The 27,032-nt window shown below is 43.2% G+C and overlaps 1 protein-coding gene across 3 annotated transcripts; it reads left to right on the top strand.

The window, feature by feature from the left end:
* Positions 1-26,907, top strand: LOC115396073 (serine/threonine-protein kinase PAK 3). Of its 3 annotated transcripts, none has more exons than XM_030101837.1 (16): positions 1-199; positions 14,074-14,267; positions 14,403-14,503; positions 16,709-16,862; positions 16,973-17,010; positions 19,932-19,994; positions 21,394-21,549; positions 21,638-21,812; positions 22,473-22,536; positions 23,586-23,634; positions 23,783-23,895; positions 24,302-24,419; positions 24,595-24,694; positions 24,808-25,004; positions 25,104-25,241; positions 25,399-26,907. In XM_030101837.1, exons 2-16 carry the CDS (start codon positions 14,096-14,098, stop codon positions 25,486-25,488), a joined length of 1,728 nt encoding a protein of 575 aa, XP_029957697.1. In that variant the 5' UTR covers positions 1-199; positions 14,074-14,095; the 3' UTR covers positions 25,489-26,907. The 3 variants fall into 3 exon arrangements, with proteins under 3 accessions (XP_029957697.1, XP_029957696.1, XP_029957698.1); XM_030101836.1 differs by having other exon boundaries at positions 21,391-21,549; XM_030101838.1 differs by lacking the exon at positions 19,932-19,994.
* Positions 26,908-27,032: the final 125 nt, after the last annotated feature.

The raw sequence follows: 27,032 nt of genomic DNA, 5'->3' as shown, positions 1-27,032 counted from the left end.
GGCTAGGGAACAGTGAGCAGCCAGTGAAGCATCCAGCCAGCCGAACAAGCTTGCTTTTAGGGTCAGGAACTGGTCTGACAAGAGAATGGCAATCCTGCCTTTAAACTGTCACTAGGACTGTACGGCCGACGATGAATCCACCACAACTGGAGGCCCAAAGGCGAAACGCTGAGGAAGAGAATGTGAAGACATATTTCAGGTAATTCCCTCTCTGTGTATGCAATAAGGGATGCGAAAGGGGGAGGCAGAGGAGGGAGGAGAAGAGAGGAGGAGGAGGAGGAGGGGGAAGCTGTGTATGTAGGGGTGCTTTGTAGCCTTTTTTTTTTTTTTTTTTCTCCCTTGCTCCACTCTGCATTCTGTTCTGCTAAGGAGGCAGCTGTTTCATCAGCAGTCTCTCCGGGAAGGCAAGATGCAAATGGATGCCCGCATCAGATGGGCTGGACATGTTAAATATCATCTTATGCCATCCCCTGCATCACATCGTCTCTCTGTGCACTCCCTTGCGCCTCACAAATAGCATCTTTATTGATGGGGAGGTGTTAGAATCAATGGTGGCATTTGTATGGGCCTAGTGTGTGTGTGTGCATGTGTGTGTATGTATGTGTGTGTGTGTGTGTGTGTGTGTGTCTCAGTCCTGGAGAAATGCAGCAGCTGCAGTGGCAACACCAGAACAAAAAACAAGCAATGCTATTTTGGGTCTGTAGACCTGAGGCTGAGGGATGGATCTGAGCCGCGTATGCAGTGGATGGTGAGGAGATGGATGCTTAATGTGCTGATGGATGCTCTTTTGTTATCTCTGCACCGCCTCACGTACGGCCTTGGCAGACCGGGCTCGGTGTTAGAAGTGGGCTTCATTTCCATTTTTTGCCCATTCTTTTTTTTTTTTTTTTTCCACTGATCGCATCCACACGCACGCGATCAGCTGAGACGTGCCGCCGTGCCCCGGCGTTAACATGGACGTGTGTAGCGGCTTCATGGCGGCTGAAGTGACAGAGAGATATACAACATCTGGTCACCTGACTTCATTGGGGATCGGAGTGGGGGTGGGGGCCGGTCCTCTGAAAGCTGAGCTACTCCATCTCGTCTTCTTCAGCGGCCTTCAGCGGCGAAGGAGGATGGTGGAGTTGGCTCCGGTACCGGCTGGATGTGTGCTGCACCTCTGCTCATTTCAGCTGCGGCGTCCGAGCCAATGCAGAGGGAGCGAGAGGTCCCTGTCCGAGGCGGCCGGCCACAGTCTTCCTCAGAGCAGCAGAGCCTGATGGGAGACCTGTTGTCTGGCTGCTGTATGAACGAGGGATGTTCGGGAGTCATGTCAGTGATTGAGGGAGGGCGAGATGATTGTAGAGGTGAATTGGGGGATGGGTTAGCGAAGGTGCTACTCCCTCTGAGCCTCGGCCGGTTATTCGGAGATGTGATGCATCCCTTTCTCCTCAACACACATCTTTCAGCTCAGACCACCAACACCATGGCTGCCATCCATTTTTACTGGGCCCGTCCAACATTTAGTGTTTCTGCTACTTTTTATCCATGAAAATCTCACATCTCTAAACATAAACAGACCAATATCATACCCACGACCTGCGCCCTGAAACAAGATCTTTGTCTGATTCAGTTAATCGATATGATATGATAATGGGAAATAGTTTGTTTCATTTCAGCACAGCGAGCGGCAGTGATACAAAAGGAATCACAATAATCCAAATGCAGTGTCACAGGCTGAAAGCTCAGAAACAGTAAGACTGCGATGCTGTGATAGTGTCTGGTATTAATGCACCCTGCTGTTCCACTCATCCACATAACCATCATCAGGATAATCGGCCTCCATTGCTTATATTCCTAGTTTTAGACTCTCCACGTGCCAAGTTCATCATATATTCATCTCACTTTTCGTGATACAGATCCGGCAGGCAAATTTATAAGATTTAGTTCTGCATTTTGTGTGGGCTCAGTCTTACCATCAACAGATCCATATCTGTTTTATTTGTGTGACTTACATGCACACCTGAGCAGAGGGTGTTGCCCGTTAACGTCTCAAGTCAGAGCTGAGATGCACACTCCACGTTCTTTGTTACTGAAGGTAAAGGTAAAGATTTGCGCCCTTCAGCGTACGTTGTTGGCGTAAACATAGATTCTGCAGGCAAAATTTGCACGTGTAGTAGCCAGTCTTTGAAGGTAAATGTTTTCACAACTTGTCAGGGACCAGCACACCCAAAACTGCCATTAATGCTATTTTCCCTCTCTCGTTTATTTGTGGTGAATTTAAAACGACTTCACAAAATCCCTACAATCCCTGTCTGCTCCCGTGCTTGGTTGCTGTGTACTAGACGATGGTTTTCATGCTTCACAAAGTAATTTCACATTTTAACAATACATGATTTTATTGTTGCTGGATTTGATAAACAGGTATTTTACAAAATACGACCAAAGTTATTCCTAAGTCTGCTCCATTCCTGTGAAAGGTTGGATAATTTTTCAAAAACAAACAGAAACATCTTTAAAAAACCTGTGGCCAAATTAAAGCCAACAGTTTCCAACATGTCGCCGCTCTCTGACATAAATCATTCTCCATTTTTATCTTTTAGGGTCATCGGCAACTGCAGATACGGGCTGCGCTTCGTTTGTGCACTCGAACAATTCGAAACATTGCTTTTTGTCCCCGGACCCGCCTGTTTGTCTCCGTGTGTATTAGCGGGCTGTTCTGGGCTTCCCCATGTTTTCCACTGGACGCTGTAACCCAACACACACAGCTTCCCTTACCTCACCTCGGCTAACAAAAGCAGTGGACACAGAACCTCGTCTTGGCCTGTAGCCTGCTAACCGGGCTGCCTGAAACATGATAGTACCACACACACACACACACACTCGCAAGTCATACAACTAGGCCTCCATCTGTTGACGAATGGGCCCGGGTGAGTTATGGTGCCATTGTTGTGTGGAGTTATCGTTTGGGACGCGTGTTGACACCTCGTCTGCCGTGGCCTCGTGTGCATATGTGTGTTTAAGGGCACCGGCTTCTGAGGCGGGGAGGCAGTCGGGCGGTAGGTGTGTCACAGCTACAGTCTGTGCGTTGTGGATTAACATGTAGGATTGGAAGCCATCTGGCCATTTTGTCTCAGAAAGGGGAGGAGGGGGGGGGCGAGTAAGCGAGAGAGATGGATGGAGAGAGACAGAGGAAACACTCACACACTGACACATTGACACAGCTCCCTCGGTAATCTCCCTACTTGATGTCTGTTGCTACTTAGACTGAGGTTCACTTGTATGTGTGTCTGGTGTTTAACTGTTGTCTGTCTGTGAACGCTATAAATATAGACGGTGCTGATTATTTAAACTCTCTCTCGCTCATGCATCAAACGCAAATTGCAAACGTGGCTTCGAGACAGTCGAGAGAAAATATTTGAGGGAGATTTAAGACGCCAGAAAGTAGGAGGTGTTAAATCTTTACAGTAAGATGATGATTCCAGATGGAAGGAGGCCGCGGTGAATAAAAGGATGAAATGTAGCCGAGGAGCAGGAGGGTTTAGAGATTAAGCAGTTTCACTGGGTCAAGAGTTTGCAGAGCGTCGTAGAAGGTACATGAACTGGAATATATTTGAGGATGAGCAGGCCGAGGAATGTGACATGTTGACAGCTATAAAGTGGGAAGAGTTTTAGGGAACGGAGATGCTGCAGATGCATTGCAGATGTTATCAGTGTCTGTTTCTCCCGTAATAGCGAAATCATTCGGTTATACATTACCCAATTTTCTGTTCTGTTTTGTATGCGCTGGGTGTGCAGGGCTTAGCCTTCACATCTGCTCTATCCATATCAACTGCAATTGTGAGGCCTCCGCTTCAATGGCAGCATGCCTGGTGCTTGATTAAGATTTGTCAATAACATAATTGGATTATACTTAAACAAAGTGACAAAAACTGAATTGTTACAGAAAAATCCTGGCAATCGTTCATGCAATATAAAAAAGAAAAGTTAATAATCATTCAAAGAATCCGGATTGTGGCTGCAGTTATAAAGGAATTACACATACCAGTAAATAACACCTTCGAACTGAAGAGCCGATCCTCAAGAGCAGAGTTGATGTCGTGTTTCTTTGCCTCCAAAGAAACTACAAACTATCGGTGTGTTTTCTCAGCTGTGTGGAGGTGCAACTACTGTGTGTGACAACATGCTGCCTCTCAGTAGTTCACTTGTTGAAACAAATATTCCTCGAAAGGTTGTTTTTCTGTGCAAAGAAGTGGAGCAGAGGCACACCTTTTGATTATTTTATTTTAGTTTTAATTCCAATTTCCCTCTATTGCCATAACAGACAGCTGCATACAGCAGGTACGACAAATATATAAATACACTGTGGACACCCACTCTCTTGATTTCAAGAAAAATAATGGATCCTACTCATCACCTGATCCAAAAACAGAGGACTGAGTAAATCAGCATACTTTGCTAGTAACACTACTGCAAATAGTAAAAAGCGTGCGCTGTCTACAAGCTGTTATTTTTATTACAATGGTGGATTTTAACTCTTACAACTTGAACTAGGGCAGGTGCACCAGCTGGCATGGCAGGAGGGAATCCACTCCCCTCTCTGCCTCCAGCTGGCACTCAGACGTGCCCACCCATGCCACACTAACGCAGCAACCAAGGAAAAAAAAGAAAAAAACACCACTACAGCCTTACTATAGGTAAGAGAGGCACTCACCTGAGCACGCAGAAGGTGCACAAAAAGCAAAGGCATAGCGTTCAGAGAAAGACTATAATTCAGTGTTTGATCAAAGAGTGAGATTTTTGATCACCTTTTGATATTATGAAATTCAATTTATTGCCCCCCAAACTGCTTCTGTGTGTCTAATAAACTGAATTCAAGATTCTCCTCAGGTGAAGAGAAGAACTTCAGTGTCGTTCTTTTTAGTTCAGAGGTGCTAACAGCAGTCATTTCCTGCCATATTGCGAAATAACTAAGATTAGTATAAATTTAACTGATTGTTATTAATACAGCAACTATTAAAACGAATGAATGCAATGGAGATGAACTACAGTTGGAGGGTTAAGCATTTTTCAGCTGACGTTGACAGCTCTTTGCAGTATTAGCTGTGTTCAGCCATGGCGCTAGGTGCCATGCAGCTCTCTGTCCAGTCATTGGGAGCAAGTTGGGTTTCGACGTCTTGCTCTTGGACAGTTCTACAGATGTGGATCCTTGGAATTGGGAGATGGAACTTGCAACCTTCTTATTGAGAGACAACCCCTTTCTACCAGCCAATCCACAGCGCCCCAGTTGATTTAGACAGTATCAAGAAGTGTCAAAAGTTGCTTCCCACGGTCCTCTTCATTCCTTGAGTAACAGTAAGCCCTGCCCTCTATTTTGATAAGGCGGGAAGTCCAGCATTCAGCCAGCTCTCTGAGTTCAGAGTTAATTCGTTGAGTTCCTCGATGGCGTAGTAGTTAAAATCACAACGAAGCCGGAATACATCGAAAACCCCTGTACAGTAGTAATAACTGAACAGACGTGGGAATGCGTAGTTAGAGAGGGGTTATATCCCCCACCCCATCCTCCCCCCAAGCTTCAAACTCTGAACATGCATAGTACAATGCAGCTCAAACCTCAAAGGGAAGTAACTGAGATCAAAGCACATTTGTGATTGAAGCAGGACTTTTAATATTTCAGTAAACCTGCTCTGTCAGGGAGAACAGATCACTGTAGTAATTGAGCTTTGTCAAAAAAAAAAAAAATAAAACAACACTATCAAAAATTTGCTTTGAATGAAATCTGTTTTTTTTTTTGTTAGAAACAAACAGACAGTCATGAGTAAAAGCTCGAGATTGAAGTGGCTAATTTCTACATGTGCTTGAAAGGTTTTTGTTATCTTGACAGACAGAGCTGCTGTGTTGTTGGTTTTTTTTTTTAATCACACTGATGCTGCTGGTCGTCTACACTGATGGAAATTTACCACCTGACAGAGTAAACTGCTTCAATTAAAGGGCGTTTTTTTTTATTCACCTGGCCGCTCATCCATGCGGAGCAGCTCAAACTGTCAGGACGTGCTGAACAGCAGCTTTCTCAGCTCTGACTTTTTTATAGTAGTTTCTACCTCGTGTCTTTCATTTAATGCTGTTTACTTCTGCTGCCGGCATGTCATTATGAAAAAAAAAAACAAAAAACAGCTCATTAAATGACTGAAGAAATCATAGACGCAAACAAATGTCTTTAAACGTCCAAACAGATGAGAAAGGCGTACACTTCTATATGTCTGTCTCTCCACCCGCATGAGGGAGCAGCAGTGGGGCAGGTTCACTGTAACTAAATATTAAATGACAGAGCAAGCACACAAACCTCCCCAGCAGGGGCGTTTGAGAAAGGATGATTCCTGGTAAAATGAGAGTGTAGGCTGTAGGGATTAAACGAGTCCTGAGTGTGGACTAACCTGTTTTTTTTTTTTTTTTCCCTGCTTTGTTTTGAATATGAGGAACTTTATACTGCTGCCTGTGAACAGAAGGATATTGAATAGAAACTCAGGCAACCTGGGGTACATTGTGTGGTAAGACCACTGAATCCTCTTTAGGTAAAAGGGTAATTAGCTATTGAAAAGAAAATAAGGCAGGTATTTACCATCACACTTCACACGGGTTGTGTTAATTAACAGAAGACAAGATCAATGTTGGACAAAAGGTGCATTGCAGGCGCCTAATTAAATTCTAGATGAATGAGGATGAGTATGATGGCAACATCACAACTTTCATTCTCTGACTTTAGGATCTACAATGAACCATTAATGTTGTCACTCATGGATCCAATCATTTTGTTGTTATATTTGTCTGTTATTACTTTGAAAGATGAAAGATCAGCCTTTATGAAAAGTGTGTCTGTGTTGTAAAAAAGAATGTTTTAACCCTACGCTCTGGAAGTACCTTCCTCGGTGGTTTTTTAAATGTGTTACAGACTGAGAAGCAGCGTTAAAAATCTGGTTTCTTTTCCTTGAGCAATTTTTTTTTCCATTTTAAGTGCAGACAGATACAGACCTGTGGTTAATGATCACAAGTTAGCGATCGGGGATGTTGAAGTTTTGTTATGTGATGCTGTTCAGGGGGATTGTGATAGTGTAGGTGCAACATTAAAGAATGTAGATTTGTTTCTTCTTCTCTTTTTATCTTTTTTTTTTAATTAGAATTCATCAGACTTGTTTTGCACCTCTTTCGATTCTCTTAGGTTTTCTATGTGAATCAGCAGTTTTTCTTTCACCGGTGGACCTAATGGGTCAGTGTGAATGGACTTTAGAAGTGGGAGAGCAGCCATTGCATTCATTTAGGTTTGCCTTTGATACTGTGCAAGCATGCTCTAGTTGGCATATTATGAACGGATACAAGCCTTTTATAGTAACACGATTAAAAGATGTGCATGGCTTTTCCCTCAAGGCGTGCGGATCCCCTAAAAATAGGAGCAGGAAATAAAAGCTCGACTTTTAAAATTAGGGTTTTTTTTTGTTTCTTGCAATGAAACATGTGATCGCTCTGCTTCATCGAGGGACAGTGGAGTCAGTATGTCAGAATAAATAACAACGCTCATCTCAAAGCATCATTAATCTTTCGCTGAACATAGATTTGTGTTGATAATCACACTTAAGCAGGAACTCTTGCACTTGGAGGGATTTCCACCAAGTTTATGCTTGAGCTGAATGAACCGGTACACCGCCTCCTCACCTAACACCTGCTACGATCCAACGAAGGAGGAATCTGCAACTTTACCTTTCAGGAACAAAACGTTTACAGCCTGTATACACAGCAGAGCAAGCGAGTGTGGCAGGAGGCCAACCAAAGAGGTGGAGCCTCTATTGATACAAATCAAGGTGGGCTGGGGCATATAACCACACCCTACAACCCCCACTCACCCAGTAGGAGGCTTTTATTTGCTTATTTGAAAGCTGAAAGTTAACTGTGAACATGAACTTCAGCAAACTTCTTGTACAAGATGGCACTTTACTTTTGCTTTTTCTGGGATCAGTGACTCAAACTTTTGCAATCTTATACATGCTTTGTATAAAATATTCAGGTTAATATAAAATGAGAGCCCCCAGCAACCCGAGGCCATAAAACTCCACCCGTGATAAAAGCTGATAAAACAGGAGTCTTTATTATTATATGCACCCCTTGTGCTGTTTTGGGGGCTGGATATTTGTAGTATTTTGTACTGTTTTTTTCTCTTAGCATTGGCTTTGTCGGTGCAAAAGATACATAAATGTAGTTATAAGATCTTATCAGTAAAATGTTAGTTTGGATTCATCTTTCCCATTTAAATTTAAGACCAGTATCAAGAGTGGATTTTGTCTTCCTGCAACAAGTAAGTCAAAGTGTGTTTTCCAGGCTGTTGTAGCGTCTGATGTGTTGCGTCTCCTCTCGATCATTTCTTCCCTGGAGGATTGATGCATATTTGATCACGTGGTTTCTCTGCTGTGTCCATAAATCACTCTAATTTTTTGGGAAAAAAAAAAAGAAAACGGCCTCTAATTGTAGTTTGAGGTAGATGCTGCGTGGCGGTAGTGCCGTTGTTGTGACAACTTTGTGAAATGTTCACTTCTGTATGTTATCGTCTTGCACTGTTTTGGTGTCTGACTGAAGTGTCTCCATTGTGTTGTGTGTTTCTGGGTTTCCTTGTGTTGACGTCTGTGTCTGTTGTGTAAAGCTTGGCCAAATAAAGTGGACTCCTCTTTTTGAATCTGTGTGCGAGCAAAACACTCAGCTGCGCCGAGTCGAAATCCTGTACAGACATCAGTGAGATGGAGAAGATAACAATGGAGAACTGCAGCTTTGGAGTATCCCTCCTCCTTCCCCCTCATCCTTTGAATGTCCTCTAGCTGTCTGTCCCATCCAAGTAATCAGCATCCTTCAAAGAAGCACAGCCAAAGCTAAAGCCAAGTCAAACAGAGACCGTGTCCTAATCAGGGGCATGGAGAGCCAAGCTTATGGAGCCCTCCCCCCACTGCGGGGCCATTACTGGGCTGCCATGGGCTCAAGATTAGAGCCTCTTCCTGTGTTAGCCATTCAAATTCAGCATTAATGTTTGAAAGAGCAGAGAAAATGCCTGCTCTTCATGGATAGATTAATATTTTATGGAAGAGAAAATGTGAAAACATCTCCAGTAAAATCTCAGAAGAGCTGGCGTGTCTGGTTTTGTCTGCGTGTGTGTGTGTGTTTTTTTTATAGACACTTGTACCTTTCTGTTTTACTCCCGAAAAATCAAAACAAGTGAAACTGAAGGAATCTGAGGTTTGATTTAAGATAACTTTGCATTTTGGAGATCAATATTTACCGCCGCAGTCTTCGCCGTCATAAAGTGAGACGACAGGAGCCTCGGAGGAGTCCGTCTTTACTCGTCCGCTGCTGGAAGTTCTGCCTGAGACGAGGAACTCTGGTGTCAGGCAAAGACAGACCTGCACTTGATTTATAACGTTTTAGAGAGTAGCCTGTGTGTGTTTTAGAAATAGGAGCTGCCTTTTTTTTTTTTTTTTTTTTTTCCAGGGACAGTGCGCTCAGTGACTGGCTTTCAGTCTGCACAGTAAATAGGTCAGTGTTTTATGTGAGTGAGGAGTCGGTGATGTCTGGGCCTTCATGAATCTGCCATCCTCCGCTATCGGACCGCCCAGCAGGACGGCGATTAGCCAAGCCTCAGTCACCGAGTCACGCTTGACCACGGTTTGATATCCATCATGTCAAAATCATTCCGTTTTCTCTGTTTCCCTCTTCGCTGCTGCGGCTTCCCGACGCAGACACGTAGACCTGTGAGAAGTTTTCCATCACTTATTCATAAACACTCGTCTCCAAAAACAAAGGTTCACTCCAGTCTTCATAGTAATGAGCATGAGGTCATTTCTTGCTTTTGCAGCTTCCAGGATATGATTTGTGATGAAACCAGAGCTGCAGAATGTTTTCCCAGCATGCCATTCTGTCATTTTTGAGAGGAAAGAACAGTAAAAAGGGAATATGAGCACTGAATTGAAAATAAATGTTTTGAAGACAAATTGGAACAATGTAAAGTGCTACTTGTGAGCTAATCAGGTGAGTTTTACTTTCAGCTGAAGTTTGCAGCCTTGCTTCACTTTAATTTTAACATATTTAACATTTATGTCTGAATCTGCTTTGGTGTAGCAAACACACACTCTACGCCAAAGTCCAGAAAGTACCAGAAAAAGTTAATATCAGGCTTAAAGGATTCTGTCACTTTGATGTTTTAGTCTTCTAATTTATTTCCTCGTCTTTCTTCTTAAAAATCCACCTTTAGTCCCAGGTGCTCATGTTCTGAATCCACCGCCGCCGTGAGTGTAAAAGCAATATTACATCGCGTGTTAAGTAACGCTGTTCATAAGATTATGTTAATGGATTAACGGAGGCATCGGTCTCAGCTGCATTAGCCTCAACAGGACAGAAGCATTTGTGTGTGTCTTTGTAATGAATGCCAGAGAAGTTGGACGTGCATGTGAGGGATTATGCAGCCCAGTGTGTAAGAGCAGAATGTCCCTGTGTGAAGTTGAATCACTGAAGCTATTACACTGATTGTCTTTTTTTTTTTTTTGACAGGCTAAATAACTGCAACATTTATTATGATTTGTTGAGAAGTTATTCGAGCTGATGGCGCGAGTTGTCTTCACAGTGAAACTAATAAAGAGACATTCAGCAGTGATCCATAACTGACAGGGTGATGAAACTTTGAAAAGCATTTGAAGTCATTTACAGCATGATGGAAACTGAAACTCAATAACTGCTGAACACTTTGAAACCTTGCATGCATCTTTTTCTGCCGGAGCTCTTCGTTTGCTTTCCTGAACCTGCTAAAGATTCATCTTTTCCTCACCTTTTCAGTCACAATGTTTTAAATCCTCTTTTCAAAACAGGATCAACATTTCTACTGTGCGTGTATTACATCCGATTCTCTGTGGAGATTTGTATACATGATCTTCCAGGTCTTTATGTGTTAAATCAGAGGTTTCAAAGTCGTTTCGTTTGAGGACAAATCACCCCATTTGAAGCAGAGAGAGCTGGAACAGTAAATGAATGAAATCACACTGTGCACAAACAAACAAAAACAACTCAAATATTAATATTATACCATTTTGTTTCACAATACCACTTTTTTCTTATTTTCTTTTTTTAAATTCTGATTTACTGCTTGTGTCTTTCTTTGAATTGTGGCGCATTCGAAATGACCGTGCTGCACTGGTTCAATCCACTGAAATGTCTTCAGTCTTGTCTGCCGCAGTGTTTCTCTTCAGATGAATTTTAGGGAAAGCCCATCACTTTTCTACAGATAACCTTCACATTATGCCTTCAGCGCTAATGCTAGATAACCCTAGCTGGTTCTCAGTGTTGTGTTTTCTTCTCTACACTTACTGAAACAACACAACTTACAAATTAATGAACATTGATCAAAACATTTAACCACAATTTAGTTATTTTTTGTGTAATTTTTACACTCAGTGAGGCTGTCCAGTAGATTGCAATGGAACGTTTAGTGGCCTGCAGGCCTTATGTTTGACACCCTTGTCCTAAAAGCTCAGTTTAACACACACTGAGGCCTGCTGATACAGTTTCAAGTTATCTTGGTGCATAAAATCTGCGATCCTTCCGCTGAGAGCAGACTCGTTGTGTCAGGTGACTTTCATGATATCCATCGACCTCTTGGCTCCTTGTCTGCTGCTCCCATCTGTTTTTCTCTATGTCAACATCATGAATTTACTTTGTAAACAGCAGTTTTGCCAGGTTTTGTTTTCGGTGACACACCTAAACTCCAACCCGAGCAAACCTGTTTTCTGCTGTCACTCGGAGGCTCGCCTCACGTGGATCTCATTCAGTAAAGATTGAATGCCGGCACAGCGAACCCTCTGCACCGTTGCGTTTTAGAAACTCCAGGAAACACCTCAGGAAAAAAGAGTTATGTATGGAATAAATATTAAATGGAATATACTGGAATCAAACCTAAACTTATTGAACCTAACGGTCAGAAATGATGACTCTATCTTCAGATTAAAATAATATAACCAGTACTTTTGCATGTTTTTTTTTTTAACATCCATGTGTCACAACGAACAGTTTTGACCGTTTTCCTTTTAGATTACAACTTTATTAACCATTTATTGCGCTACATCTCTGGTAAATGTATGCATTCCATCTACAGTGAGCTGTTTGCACTGGGTTTGGTGTTTGTGTCTGATAGAAATCATTCCCAGCAGTCACTGCTGAAGCATTTATTTAATTGAATGACTCACAGTGCAATTCTTTGTGTATGGACAACGCTGTCTAATTCATCTGGATCATGTTGAAGATGTTTTCTTTCCCTATGCTTGATCTGAGAGATATTTCCCTGCATCAAAAGCAGATTGAAACTCTAAAGAGATCCAATTACACCGTCCACCGTCTACACCGTGTTACTGAGAGCCGAGTCCAGCTGATTATGGGGGGAAGACAGTGTAAAAGAAATCACACACACTCACACTCACAAGCAGGGATCGGAGACCGGAATACCCAGGAAATGAAAAACACATTTGTGGGAGAGCAGGAAAACTCTTCTCTTGTGGAGGTGAGGCCGGAGTGCGAACGCAGACGCCACTGTGCAGCCCCACTCAGTCACACAATAAAGAAAGAAACCTGTCGCATTGCAGGAACATCTGCTCCTTTACTTTGGAAATCAGATTTCACTTATCTAATTAGGTGTGATATATTAAACCCACAGCTGCCAACATCTTTGAGAGCAATGAATTAAATACATAAACAGTGTAGTAATATCAAGTGTAGCAGTGAGTTTGGATGCTAAATTGCTTATTATTTTATTGCTTTAATTTTTTCTTTTACTCACATGCTATAAAGTTACAGTCGTTGCACTTTTACTCAAATGTACTATCGTGCCAAAAGATCAATTTTTGGTTTGGGCTCTTTAGTCCTGCACACTGAAGTTTTTGAGGAAAAGGACGCATTACGGACAAATCTGTCTCACAAGGAGACAAGTTTGACTGCCAAATGCGGTGCGGCAGAAGGGAATGCACGGAGACCTCGTGTAATAATTCTGTTACTGGAGCCTCATCCGATTAAGTCGTGGCTTCTTATCAGGTTACATTTTTCTGCTAATGTGATTCATTTATTCTTTTGGAACGTTAACAAACAATATGCTGTAACCTATCACATTTTATCCCGTAAAGGAAAGGCTTGCACAGAGTGAGTCACTGCGAGGACGTGTAAATGTGTAGATCGTCCGAGGCGGCGTGCGCTGCGCGTCGGTCGAGGAGAGCGTCTTTGTTTGCTAATGTAGGTCTCCGCTGCTGAGGGGTCGGCCTGGATGGCCCGCTTTTCTGGGATGGCTGTACCGCACATCACATGATGGGCTTGGCCTCAGGGTGAGGCAGTGGAGGAGTCTAACATGGTAGTGAGATGGATAGATGGAAGAGGAAAAGGATGAGTGATGGAAACGTTTAGGGTTGCCAGATTCTCTCTGAATCAATTCCTGGTTACGGTTTCACAGCTGAACAGATCCAGCAGACATCCGACTTGGTTCGGAGTGCCCTGCATTTAGATTTCAGAGAGATTTGCAGCTTCTATATTGATCTTTTTTGTGTTTCTTTCAAATCTAAATACTTATTTATCTGCTGGAGAAAAATCATACACGACATCATAAAAGTAGGACAGACATACAGCTGTTTAACTCGACTCGCTTGGAGCATGTGCATTGGGTGAAGTGTTCGCTCTAAATCTTCCGCCGGTGTTTTCCTTTCCCCATACTCAGCTCAGATCGGCCCCTGCCCCCCATCAGTTGGCTAATGCACTACAGAAAATGGTTTGCTGCTTGTCTCACTGTAAATCTTCTCCCTTTTGGGCTTAAATTATTGAAATGAGAATACCTTCAGCTGTTGGAAAGTATTATGGTCCACTTTTCTTGACGTTTTATAGATTATTTTATAGTTACGGCGAGCACCATAGAAAAGTATATATATGTTTTCTTTCATACTGCATCTAAAAAGCAATCTGAGCAAGACCGAGACCTCTGCTGCTCGAAGTTGACCTCCGTATTGACAGAACCATTTCTTTCTCTCGTTCTGCCTTTTTTAGGACATTGTGAGTGCTACTAAAGATGTCTGATAGTGTCGATATTGAAGAGAAACCACCAGCCCCCCCCTTGAGAATGAACAGTAGTTCCCGAGACTCTTCATCAGTGAATCACGCATCCAAACCGCTTCCAATGGCTCCAGAAGAGAAAAACAAGAAGGTCCGCCTGCGCTCCATCTTCCCCGGGGGAGACAAGAGTGAGTATCCACATGTCGCCCTCATACTCTGCGCCATATCGATCCATCGGTTCATCACTTCCCAGTGTATGAAAACATGACAAATCAGTCTGGAATGACTTTGATTTTTTTTTTTTTTCTTTTAATCTCCTGCAGCAAACAAGAAGAAGGAGAAGGAGCGTCCTGAGATATCCCTACCCTCTGACTTTGAACACACCATTCATGTTGGCTTTGATGCTGTAACAGGAGAATTCACAGTGAGTATCCCTTTCACTCGACAGTAAGGAATATAAATCAGGACGGGCGTGCTTCTAAAATCCACCTCCCAGCTGAGAGGAGAAAAAACTCCCAGGCACGTATTTCTGAAATCACAATTCCCTGAGGTGTCACAGTCAAATAATACCTTATTTTCCTGCGCACGAAGTTGGTAATACAAGTGCTTTGAATGACAATCGGCCTATCTTCCCTGTCAGATGAAACCGGCAGCGGATTCCTTTAGTGTTTCTCCAGAAATTACATTTCAGCTGCACTTTCACTTTGCTCTGGATGTTCTCACTCGAGCTCACAGACAGAGCACAAAACCATGAAACAAGGTTTAGACTTTCATTTCATTCCCTTATTAACAGTTTGTAAGCTAAATTTTAGTTTTTTTTTTGACTGATTCACACAGCAGTGGTCTTGTTTATACACTTGCACAACACTTATACCTCAACAAATCTTTAAAAGTATTTCATATTTAAACAATTTTTCAGCTCTATAATGAATCAGAGGCCCTTTTTAATTGTCATGAATCAATGTCGTGAGTTATCTGGATGTTATTCTTTCTGTAAACACTTCATAGCTTCATTGCATTTAGAGTGCAGAATATTATTTCACACACACTGTATGTGAATTATCCTCAGTGAGATCTTCTTCAGTTATCATCAGGATGCACACAGCAGTGGAAAAAAACACACACACACCAATAGTAGCACTAATGATTTAACAGAAGTATTTCCTGGTTTCATCGACTCCCAAATGCACAGAAACCATGATCTCAGCGACAGTGGAGGCTCGCTCATTTGATAAGCTGTGTGAAACACAGAACCCCTATTAAAAAAGCATCAAAAAAAAAAAAAAAAAAAGAGACTTTCGCTTGTGTGTCTGGTTCTCTCGAAGAATAGACTACTGTTGACTTACCACTTTATCTCCCTCCAAGTATATTTTTAACCACCTAATGTCACCAGTTCTGCTCAGCAGGCTCTGCGGCTGCATTCTGATGATGTAAGTTCAGAAATGTTTGCCAGTTCACGAGGATGACCTGGAAGAACCTTGATGATTAGCATATACCTCCATAAAAAGAACAAACAAAAACAACAACAACTTTTGGCTCTATTTTAAAGATTTCAAGTGAAGGTCACTGAAGTCCAGAGCACTGCTGCATTCAGAAACCTTTGCTGTTATAGTGGCAGGTGGTCTAACGCGTGGCTCAATCAGCGCTTCCTCTTTTAATTATTAATTGGTATATTTTATGTTTTAACCACTTAAGGTGGTCCAGGCATGCTTACATCTTGCTTTAATGCTTTGTATTGATCCAATTAAAGATAGATTTATCAAGCAATAGTGAAAGTGACAGCTGGAGCTGAGTGCAACTGCTCTGACTCACTTGGCCTAAAATCATGTGTCACATCCTTACTGTGTCTGAAATATAGATTTAAATATGTGCTCCTTATGGACATTTGCAAAATTTTATAACGTGTCCATCAGAAAGAAAATTAGAATGGTCTCGATTTAGAACCAGCACAGTGCACTGTTTGTGGAGGACGAGGCCTTCAGGTCAGTCAGCAAGTAATTTGGAGTAATTGGCTCATACAGATTGACATGTGACGGTGTGCACACATGTGACGGTGTGCAGTTTTCCTTTAGAATGTAGCTTTTCTAGCTTGAAAAATTCAGACATCCAATTCAGAAAAAATAAAACAAAAATCAGACAATAATAGTTTTTTCTCTTATCAACAAAACATTTTTCTCTCCATGGAAGTTGTGTATTTTGGCCACCCCATTGAAATACATGAGCAATGTGGATCATTACATAAAAACTCTGAGATCATCTCTGCGAATTACATCTCCAAAACACACACAGATTATGAAATTAAAGTCTTTCTGGTTTTAGTGAATGAAACTTGACGTCATTACATTGGCGAAGGCTGAGTTCATGACTGCATCAGATCGCCAACCGCAGATTGTGAAGCGGTTAAAGATTTATTTGTGGAGGGTTCGGATCAGGCTGTTGACCGTTTCGATCCCTGGCTCATGTGCCAAAGTGTCCTTGAGCAAGACAGTGAACTGCTCAAATGCAAACATGATGAACAATGTAAAGCATTTTGAGACTGAACATATCCATTTATTGGTGACGAAGCACTTTCCTCAGATGAAGTTTGGTTGGATGGCGTTCAGCGTGTTCCTTCTGTGTGTCTGTGCAGGGTATACCGGAGCAGTGGGCGCGGCTCCTACAGACATCCAACATCACAAAGCTGGAGCAGAAGAAAAACCCACAGGCAGTGTTGGATGTCCTAAAGTTCTACGACTCCAAAGAAACCGTAAACAACCAGAAATACATGAGCTTCACCTCGGGAGGTACGGCTGCGAAAGCCGACGATGAAATAAAGCATCCGTCCTCAAAATGAAATAAACAAGAGAGATTTTCAGTGTTCTGAGTCAATAAGAATGATTTCCCTCTATTTCAGATAAGTCAGCACATGGGTACATAGCAGCAAACACTCTGGTAAGTCCATCTATGTCTTAACGTTCTTTCATTAGTGTTGGTCTCTTTAAAATATCATTATTGTTATTTTCTATTATTCATTTACTGTTTATTGTCCCTCTCTTGTCTGTTTGTTATGGTTCAGTTTCAAACACAAGTCTGGTCTTCAGCCAGTGAGACTTTCTTTGCAATATTTTGTTGCATTAGAAACTAGTAATGTATGGGGATGAATGCATTTCCTCATGATTTATAAAGGGATGTGAATATTTCACAGGTAAGTTATGCACTACGTGGTCGTCTACATCACAGTGAATCTCTCTCAATTTGCTCTCGCCGAGACTTTCAAGGAGTTTCTGGAGTAGACTGCATTACTTTCAGGCACTTTTTAAGCAGCCTAATGGCTGAACTATACGTCCCCCTCTCCAGCCTCACTCTATGTAACATAACTCCCCCAATTTTCCATACATGCCAAGGAGTTTTGCGGCGCCTGCACAGTTAACGGCGACTGCGGCTCATTGTTTATTTTTCCAATCTACTTAACCAGATTTTGAAATACCCAAAGACGGGCTTCACTCGAGGCTGGGCTGCATGTCGGAGGACTCCTGCTGAGTTGACCTCATTCCTGGCTTTGACCAGAGTAATCTATGCTTTGAATGCCTTGGCCCGCGCTCACTGGGTGAAGAAGTGGAATCTAAGTCCGTTCAGTGGGATTCGCCGCCCCGGGGCAAACTGCAGCGGGACGGCTCCGTGCGGCGGGCTTTTTTTTTTTTTTTTTGCTTGAGAGAGTGCGAGATGCCAGTGAAGGGCGAACGGGTGGGGCAGTCACCGTGAAAGGTTGCGTGGGTCCAGCGAGGGCATCCGAGAGCATGGCGGTGATGGACTGTCACAGCGGTCCACAGCATGCAGAGGTGACTCAGCTATTGGCAGCGCTGCAGCAGATTTTACCCTAAGATTGCGCCGCACTGTCTTAATCAGACAGAAGTACAGGAAGGATGCCAACAACGGATCCAACGCAAAAAAAACAGCCGCAGTTCTGAGAGGAACGCGACCGTTCATGAGCTATCTTGTTTTTTTTTAGAGCTAACGTGTAGTTCAGGTAAATATTTTTGATCTTGTCGACTGTTTACTATCAGGAACTGACTTCCACCTCAACATGCATCACTCGGTGGAATTTCTCAGCGTGTCCTGTTGTCACTGTTGCAACAGTTTCCATAGACGTTTTAGTTAGATGTTCAAAAAATGAGCAATTATAGTGAACCATTCAGATCCATTTCTGATCTCTTTGAGTTTCCATTGAGGCAGTGCGTCACAGTTGTTCCTCACCACGGCATCAGCTCTGCATTTATTCAGACTTGCAGACGTTGGCAGTAGAGACAATCACTTACATCCTGATATAAGTCACCAGAAAGTCACTCTTTAATGGGAGTTTTTGCAGATTGCAGTTTGCTTTAATATGTTAGGAGTCTCTGTAATAAAATAAATAAATGCCACCAATCATTCTTACGTTATAAACATAAATGAGGGTGATAAAAGTAATTTAGAGCGACAGCACATGCAGTTGATTCTGATGCTCATTCAGTGCTTCTGGAAATGAACAGGGACTCGGTCTTTTCCGTCATCTTGTAACACATCAGGAGGTTTGTCCTGTTTAACAACCAGTTCAGTCACTGTATCGTCATTTCACACTAGTTTTCACTTGTCAGGCGGCTCAGTGTTTAACTGTACTGCCTGAGTGTCAGACTGCTCACCTTTCAACACACGATGGTTTGACAGTGCAGATCTAGCAGAATCCAGCATGGCTGTGACAGGTTTCAATATTTATATTTTTCTGTGAGTGATTTTAAGGGAGACATTTTCTATTTTCTTTGCTAAGTTTAGGTGTGCTCACACAATCCACAACATGATGTTTATTACTTTGTTCTAATAAAAGCAGTTGAATAATAGTTAACTTGTTTGAAACAAGAAGCGAGTGTTGATTTCGAAGTGGAGTAGAAGTTTCTTTAAGCTTCTGTCTCAGTGGATGTCTGGTTTTTCCCTTCCAGCTCATCATTTGGTTCACATTTTATTTGGCACAATTTTAACCCCTGCTGCACCTACAGTGGTTGTTTGAACCAGTGAAAACAAGCTTGTTCCTTTTACACCTGCGGGTCGCCACAATGCTTCAACCTCACCGAGCTGAAACAAACTGAGGATTGAGAATCTGCAAAAATGTTCCTAAAATGTATCAAAACATCTGGTTATTTTTCCAATTCCCTTCCCTGAGTTGCAGGATCTTTCAATATATCACCTGAAATTGATGAGATCCAGCTGTTTGATGTCTGCTGAAAAAAAAATCTGGATTTTTGAAATGACATCCAAGAGCACCGAAAATTAATTTTTTTTCCAAATTTTAAAAATGTCGTTCAGTTAGTGCCACGTCGTTGCTGCATTTGTGCAACAATGGAATATACCGATCCAGTGAGATTCTGAGTTAAAATGGTTGCTAGTTTGCATATTTCCCTGCAGTCTGGTGTTGCAGCCCAGTGAGATCCGTGCCTCAGATCAGGTCGATAAGCCTGACATGTTTTGAACAGAGGGAGTGTTGGTAGTTTCTAGTTTAATAATTAGTTAACTATTCAATGGAAACAGGCCGCGGATACAAAGTTTAGAGTGCTGTCAGATTCGTGAGATTAACCAGACTCTACTTTTTAATATGAAAAATGATAGACTGAATGAATTTACTCAAGAAAGATGTTAAGAGCTGCTGAAGCTTCTGGATAACATCTGGAGCAGCTGGAGCCAGTCTTCTGTTTTGTGTTAGGGGATGGTTTCTGGACTCCTTGTCCAGCCCTCAGCAGCGTCCCTCTGCCCCCACCCCACCCTCCCCCCGTAGTTCACGTAGTCTGACACTCTGTGTGGGTTTGTTTTGAGTAAATCCTCCCATTTTCAACCTTCACATTCAGAACCGACTGCTGTCATCTGGGCCTCCTGTCAGCCTTAGAACCTGCAGCGCATTATTTGACAAGGTAACTCCTCCATATTACTTTCCACATAATGTATCTCTGCATTGGCCTTGAAGCTAAATTCAGCTATTTGACCTCCTAATATTGATTATACTATCTGACTGATGCAAAATGCCTACAAATATATTCATTTTTAGAGGCATCATCACTCTCTGTACTGAAATTTCATGGGGGGCATGTTTGGATCTATTTGTTGATGTTACAGATGTGTTTTGTGATAAACAGCAAGAGCACCTCCTGATCTTTCTTTTTGAATGGACCGTGTCTGCGATCGCAGGGTGGTGGCGCGCGCCACAGAGGCTTGTGATGACTGTCAAAACTGCATGTATGAGTTCATATTCCTAACAATCTGATTCACGTTGCCAATGATGTGCCTGGAGCTCCATCACCATTGTAGACATTACCGCATGGCTCTTTCAAATAAAAACACACACACACACACACACACACACACACACACACACACACACACACACACACACACACACCCTAACTCGCTAACAGCTCACTGCTTCCAGTTCGCCAGACACTCCTTTCTGCACTGCAGTCTTGGCCCAGCCCTCCTTTGGAGCGGGTCAGAGGCCCAGTGTTTCTAAATGAAGGACTGGGACAGTTCTCCAGCCAGACCCTTCTCCCTTTAATCACTAGAACTAAGCTGCACCGCTTCATTTATGCATGACGAGACTGGAAATAGATGAAGTGTTTCCATTCCATAAGAGGAAGACGATCCAAGGCAAGCAGAGTTTTGGACGTCTGAGGGGAAAAGGCCGAGCTTTAAGCCATAATAAATATGACTGACGGACGAGGTATCGTCCATATCAACAGGATTTCTGCACTTCGGTGTCATATTGCGCGCTGCGGCATTGCAGTACGTTGGATCTGATAGCGCAGTTAAAGATAACAGTCGCTTAAACTTTCAGTCTGACACACCTTACCAGACCCCACAGCTTCAGAGCCTCCAGATAAGCTGCACTGAACCCCCCCTCCACCCCCCCACCCTTCTCTCTTCACGCAGCTCATAACGCTTTCCTTTGCTCCTAACAGTTTTTCCTGACAATAAACCCATTTTGCAGGTATTTTCTTTTTTTAGAATATCATTGCAGCTAATGCTTTTTATTTTAATACCTATCACAAGATGACTCCGATGAGAATGTGGAAGATTAATATGTTGTGATTACTAACTAATTCACCAGTTTGTGCATGTTTCACAACCTCAACTGATCAGACTGCTCATGGCTGGGTTGGGGTTTACAGATCATTTTCAGCAGGTGACAGCACATCAAAAGAGAGAAAATAATGTTTTTTTGTGTGTGTTGAATTTGTGGAAAAGTTTGCGGATGTGCACATCACCTCACTTCACGTTCCACATGCATCCAAACTCACTGACGTGTCCTCCCAGCAGGGTGCCAAAACGTCGTCGACAGAACCCCCTATTGCCCCGCCCGTGTCCGAGGAGGAGGATGAGGAGGAGGAGGAAGAGGAGGAGGAGGAAGAAGATGAGGATGACGATGACGAGCTGCCCCCGGTCATCGCGCCTCGGCCCGAACACACTAAGTCTGTGAGTAGAAACATCATTCTCCAGCTGCTGTCAGACCTCCGCTTCCACATATCCTCGATTTCTATTTTCTGTTTTTTCCCGTTTGCAGATCTACACACGCTCCGTCATGGACCCACCAAAGCCTCCGACCCCCGTGAAAGAGGTTCTAACTCCCCCAGAGTCTCAGGTCCAACCGGAGAACACGTCCAACACAATGTACCGCCACACTGACCGGCAGAGGAAGAAATCCAAAATGACAGATGAAGAGATTCTGGAAAGACTCAGTACGTGTCTTCAGGGCTGCATACTTTCTCTTATTGTATTTTTCCATGTCTCCAAATATATCTCCACTCTGCTTTCAGTGAATTTGGTGCAGAACAGCAACACTTTTTATCATTATTATTCTTTAGAGTAAAACACTGAATTCTAAGTGATTAGCTGAGGTTGTGGCCTCTGTGTTCTGAACTCGATTCTTGATTCGTGTCCGTGTCGGTCTGTGTGTATGTGGGCCGAGTCACTCACTCACTCTGCGCTAATTCAAAAGACAGGCTGGGTGTTTGGTTTCCAGTGGCTGCTTTCCACATTTCACATCGAGTGCACCAGTTCCCTGAATTCAGAAGAAAACAAAAGATCAGGGAGCTCTAATGTGGAAAAAAAAAAAAAAAGAAAAGAAAAGACGAAGATGAAATGGTTTTCTAGAGGCCTCTGTCTCTGCAGGATGACTCCAGCTTGAAATACCAGAGCGAGCCGCAGAGTAGAGAAGCGTGTTCTCAGAGTGGCTGCACTACAAACAAACCACGGCATATCTGGAGAACAAAGGCAGAAAAGGCTCTGCAGAAAGGCTTTCTGTGTGTTTTTGTGCATGTGTGACGGCCGCCCCGACACGGTGCGCCCACATACTGTAAAGGACGGTCATTATTTATCTGTTTCCCTCTCTGACTCAGGGAGTATCGTGAGTGTGGGGGATCCCAAGAAGAAGTACACACGCTTCGAGAAAATAGGACAGGGGTAAGTTTTTCTGCGATCATCGACCGGCTCGCGCGGTTATTGAAATAGAGCAATTTGAGGAGGCCGAGCCCGTCTCTGCAGGAGACGTGGAGCTGGAGTGACCACTTTAGGAAGACACGGGCGGAGGGAGGGTTAGCCTGAATGACTCGGAGAAAAATAAGAGGAAATGAGATGTGTATCCTGAAAAGATTATCCCAGCCAATTCTCTCTCTCTCTCTCTCCTTCTCCGCTCCTCTTTCTGGATTTAAGGACATTTCTTTTCCTTCAGCTCTACTCATCCACAATCCTCACGAACCAAAAAAAGACTCGACGGTCTTTGTTTGCTCTCACTATTGTCCTCTTAACTGCTTCATTATTCATCACCTCAGACAGTGCACAGGTGTAGCTGACAGCAGGAGCAAGGACGAGAGGGAAAACAAGACCTAAATTCACCGAAGATGAAGTTTCAGCATCATGACTTACAATTCCAAATAAGGACAGATCGGCAGCACAGCATTCCCGAGACCAGCTCCTTTAAACCGGACAGTTTGTGTTCATCGCAGATAAATATAAATGAGAGTATCTGAAAGTCTTGAACTCTGTCACTGTGATTTAAAATCCCGTAACATAGAGAGTTAAGTTTAGCTTAAGATTATCTTCAAACCTGCATGTGATCCCGTCACACAGTCTCCTTTAAATCTGCCAGATTGTTTCTATTCTGCTTCAACAGGCCTTGTTTCTGCTGTCTGATTGATAATCAATAAACTCAGGCTGATCTATTGTTGACTTTTCACAGCTTGTCTTTATCTTGTTATAATTTTTGATGAGTAATTTCAAGAATAAAAATATTGTAGGAAAATTTTAGGCTACAGTTTATTAAAAGAGATATTTTTTAGACATGAGTGTACAGTAAATGTCATTAAAGCAAGTTTAAAATTAAACTGCAACTACTTTACGTGCCCAGTTTTAAGTTTTAGAGCTTTTTCCTTAATGATTTCAGTGCTTATGGGTAATTTAAAAACTATTAAATGTTGCATTATTGATGTAATTCTCCTCTTATGTTCCATCAGAGCGTCCGGCACTGTGTACACTGCCATCGACATCGCGACTGGTCAAGAGGTAATCCACATTAGATTTTATGCTCCTTCTTCTTCTCTCTTTTTGTTTTTTTGTTTTTTTTTTGTTTTGTCCACATGAGTTTATTTCCCAGTATGGCCATGATGGTACATCCACTCTAAAGCACAGTTATTTCCTCTACGTTCCTCAGGTGGCCATTAAACAGATGAACCTGCAGCAGCAGCCCAAGAAAGAGCTGATCATCAATGAGATCCTGGTGATGAGGGAAAACAAAAACTCCAACATAGTCAACTACCTGGACAGGTCAGTTTTTAAAAGTGGAGTCACATTTTGCACAAAGCGTCAACCTGATGCAACACAATCACTTTAGATTCTCACTTCTTTCTGTCCAAAACCATACAATCCAAGTATTTTTGTGGGTTATAACAGATTAAAATAGTAAAATAGTAGTTTAAGATGACACCGCGGGGATGACATTGAGGGATCGGCTCAGCCTCCTTCTCAGCTCCACTGCTCCATCTTCTTCTTTTTCCTCTCACGTTGGTGTCTGCTTTGATCTTAAAGCCCATTACTGCCCCCTACTGTTGTAAAACACACAGTAGATTATGACATTCAGTTTAGGTGGGTGCAGTTGTTTCTTTCAACTCTGTGAATAATAGAACTCCCGTTTTCATGTCTTTGCTTTTCCCGTCTCCCTCACGTTGACTAGTTATTTGGTCGGAGATGAGCTGTGGGTGGTGATGGAGTATTTGGCCGGAGGCTCGTTGACAGATGTAGTGACTGAGACCTGCATGGACGAGGGCCAGATCGCTGCGGTCTGCAGAGAGGTAAGGAGCCAAGTTCAGACATCAGCAGTGCCGCCCTCCTCACAGGTGGCTGTGATGGGGTGACCCTCACATTCAGGTGGGAATTTCTCCTGCAGTCAAGAAGTAATACTGCTTATAGTTCATGTGAACTCAGCATAAAATCAACCGTGTTTTAAGCAATTGTTCTTTTTTGTAGTGTCTTCAAGCTTTGGACTTCCTACACTCCAACCAGGTGATCCACAGAGATATAAAAAGTGACAACATCCTCCTGGGTATGGACGGATCCGTCAAGCTCAGTAAGACTTCATGTTTTTGGTCGTTACATTTCAGAAAAACTGAACAGGAGCTTTGTTAATGATAAGGTTATATTGGCGAATTATTGTTGAAACGTCTCCACTTCTCTCTGCAGCCGACTTCGGCTTCTGCGCCCAGATCACTCCCGAGCAGAACAAGCGCAGCACGATGGTGGGAACGCCTTACTGGATGGCGCCGGAGGTGGTCACTCGGAAGGCTTATGGGCCGAAAGTGGACATCTGGTCTCTGGGAATAATGGCGATAGAGATGGTGGAGGGAGAACCGCCTTACCTGAATGAGAATCCGCTCAGGGTAAGACTCAGAATGCAGCCCGGGTACGGAGGGGTGTGAGTCACTGAGGGAATCACGCATTCAGACGCAAATATTCAGAAAGCCGGCTCTTCTTTCTAGGCGCTTTACCTGATAGCAACCAATGGGACTCCAGAACTACAAAACCCGGAGAGACTGTCATCAGTGTTCAGAGACTTCCTCAACCGCTGTCTGGAGATGGATGTGGACCGCAGAGGCTCCGCCAAGGAGCTGCTTCAGGTAAAACAGACGCCAAACACACGTTTATTTCAACAGGAAACAAATTGCCACTCGTCACGTTATGCTTATTTATACATTTATTTTTTTTATATCCATATATCTGACACACCTGTCAGCTCCTGATGGACTTTTTTTTTTATTTCGTTTTCCTCTGCAGCACTCCTTCCTCAAGCTGGCAAAGCCTCTATCCAGCCTGACGCCTCTGATTGTAGCTGCGAAGGAAGCCATAAAGAACAGCAGTCGCTAGGGTGTGCCGGCTGTCCGCACCCGTGGATGAAGCCCTGCCTGTGAAAATGTGCGCTCGTGGCAGCAGGGGCTTGGATGAGTTGACGGTGGGTGATGTGACAGTGACAGCACAGGAGGGGCTTGTGTGTGACTTACGGCGACAGCACAAAGACTAACGACCCCCCGGCCTCATATGTAGGAGGAGGGACATCTGGCCTCGCAGCCTATCAGCCCGCGCTGCTGAAAAAAGACCTTGTCTCCTCGTTTACTTCTCCAGCACTCTGTACATGTAGAGCAGTCTATCACAAGTATGCTTGAGTGTGTGGGCGGGTGTGTGCGTGTGTGTGTGTGTGTGTGTGAGAAAGAGCGAGAGAGAGCGTGCGCGTGCGTCTTCAAACTGTGCACTTCTCTTTGTGTCATACGTCTCGGTTCGGGGGCAGTCGTTACCAAAACTAAAAGAGAGAGAGAGAAAAAAAAAAGGGTGAATAAATTGAAAAGACGGTGTGCGCTCTTTCTGGAATAACCTGCTGGATCAAAGAAGAAGAAGAAGAGCAAAACTCAAAACTGTGACTCCTCCGACGCTCCGCTTCAGGCTCGGCTTGCTTTCTTCTCGCCCTTTCGCCGAGCGCGAACAGGCCACACCTGCAACCTGCAGAGACCAGCCGACGCGAGAGAGTGACTCTGGACCCATCCTTCACCTGCATGACTCCGGCTCCGCTGCTCCTCTGCAGAGCGTCACATCACGAGGCCATTTAGGCTGTGTGAGCGTGTGTGTGTGTGTGTGTGTGTGTGTGTGTGTGTGCTTGTGTGTGAACGTGTGTCGGGGTGCAGCTACAGGGGGAACAAAGTCAGGAATAATTTCTCATAACTTAACGCCAGCTTTAAATACCCTTCAGTGATCTCTTTGAATTTATTAGCAGGAAAATTCTTTTTTTTTTCAGGCAGTAATCACTGAAGACTGTTTTCTTTCGGTTGTTTACTTATTTCTGCTTAAAATAACAGAGTATTCAACTTTATCTACAATATTTAACCAGCCAAAACTGTTCTGCATCGTCAGTCGGTGATGCGTCTGTCTTATCGGATTCAGGAGGAACGCGTTTCCTGTTCAGCTGTGTTTGGGACACATGGTTGTGTAATTCAAATCAGCATTTACAACCCTGCATCCCTGCATATACAATCAAAGAGTTATGAACTTTCTAAGACACAGCTTCAAGAAAAAAAATAGATCGTGATCGTCGTTCCCCTGCATTACCGCAGAGGTCCGGTTCCACAGTGCTCCGAGCATCCACGTCCCTAAACCTGGTAAATTAGGATCCACTCTCTGATAGCCAAACAGTGGAAATGGAAAAATCACTGATGATGAGTAAAATTTACAAGCTAGAAATTAAAAAACAAAAAACAAAAAAAAAAAAAACTTGCCCTCATTATTTGCCTTCAAAAACACGTGTTTGCATTAAAAGCCAACAGAAGTTTTTGGCTTCCAGGAATATACAACACACTGAGTTTCCAACAACTGTGCTGATGTCCAACGAGGCTCTGACCACCAACTGTGCTCCTCACCCACCT

This window comes from Salarias fasciatus, chromosome 10, assembly GCF_902148845.1.
Source record: "Salarias fasciatus chromosome 10, fSalaFa1.1, whole genome shotgun sequence".
Classification (NCBI taxonomy): domain Eukaryota; kingdom Metazoa; phylum Chordata; class Actinopteri; order Blenniiformes; family Blenniidae; genus Salarias; species Salarias fasciatus.
This window is presented reverse-complemented; position numbering and strand designations above follow the sequence as displayed.

Bases quoted from the DNA above. Each gene is read 5' to 3' on its own strand.
- LOC115396073 (XM_030101836.1), top strand. From the start codon at position 14,096: ATGTCTGATAGTGTCGATATTGAAGAGAAACCACCAGCCCCCCCCTTG. The intron at 21,813-22,472 runs GTACGTGTCTTC...TCTCTGACTCAG, and splicing joins AGAGATTCTGGAAAGACTCA to GGAGTATCGTGAGTGTGGGG. The intron at 25,005-25,103 runs GTAAGACTCAGA...TCTTCTTTCTAG, and splicing joins TGAATGAGAATCCGCTCAGG to GCGCTTTACCTGATAGCAAC.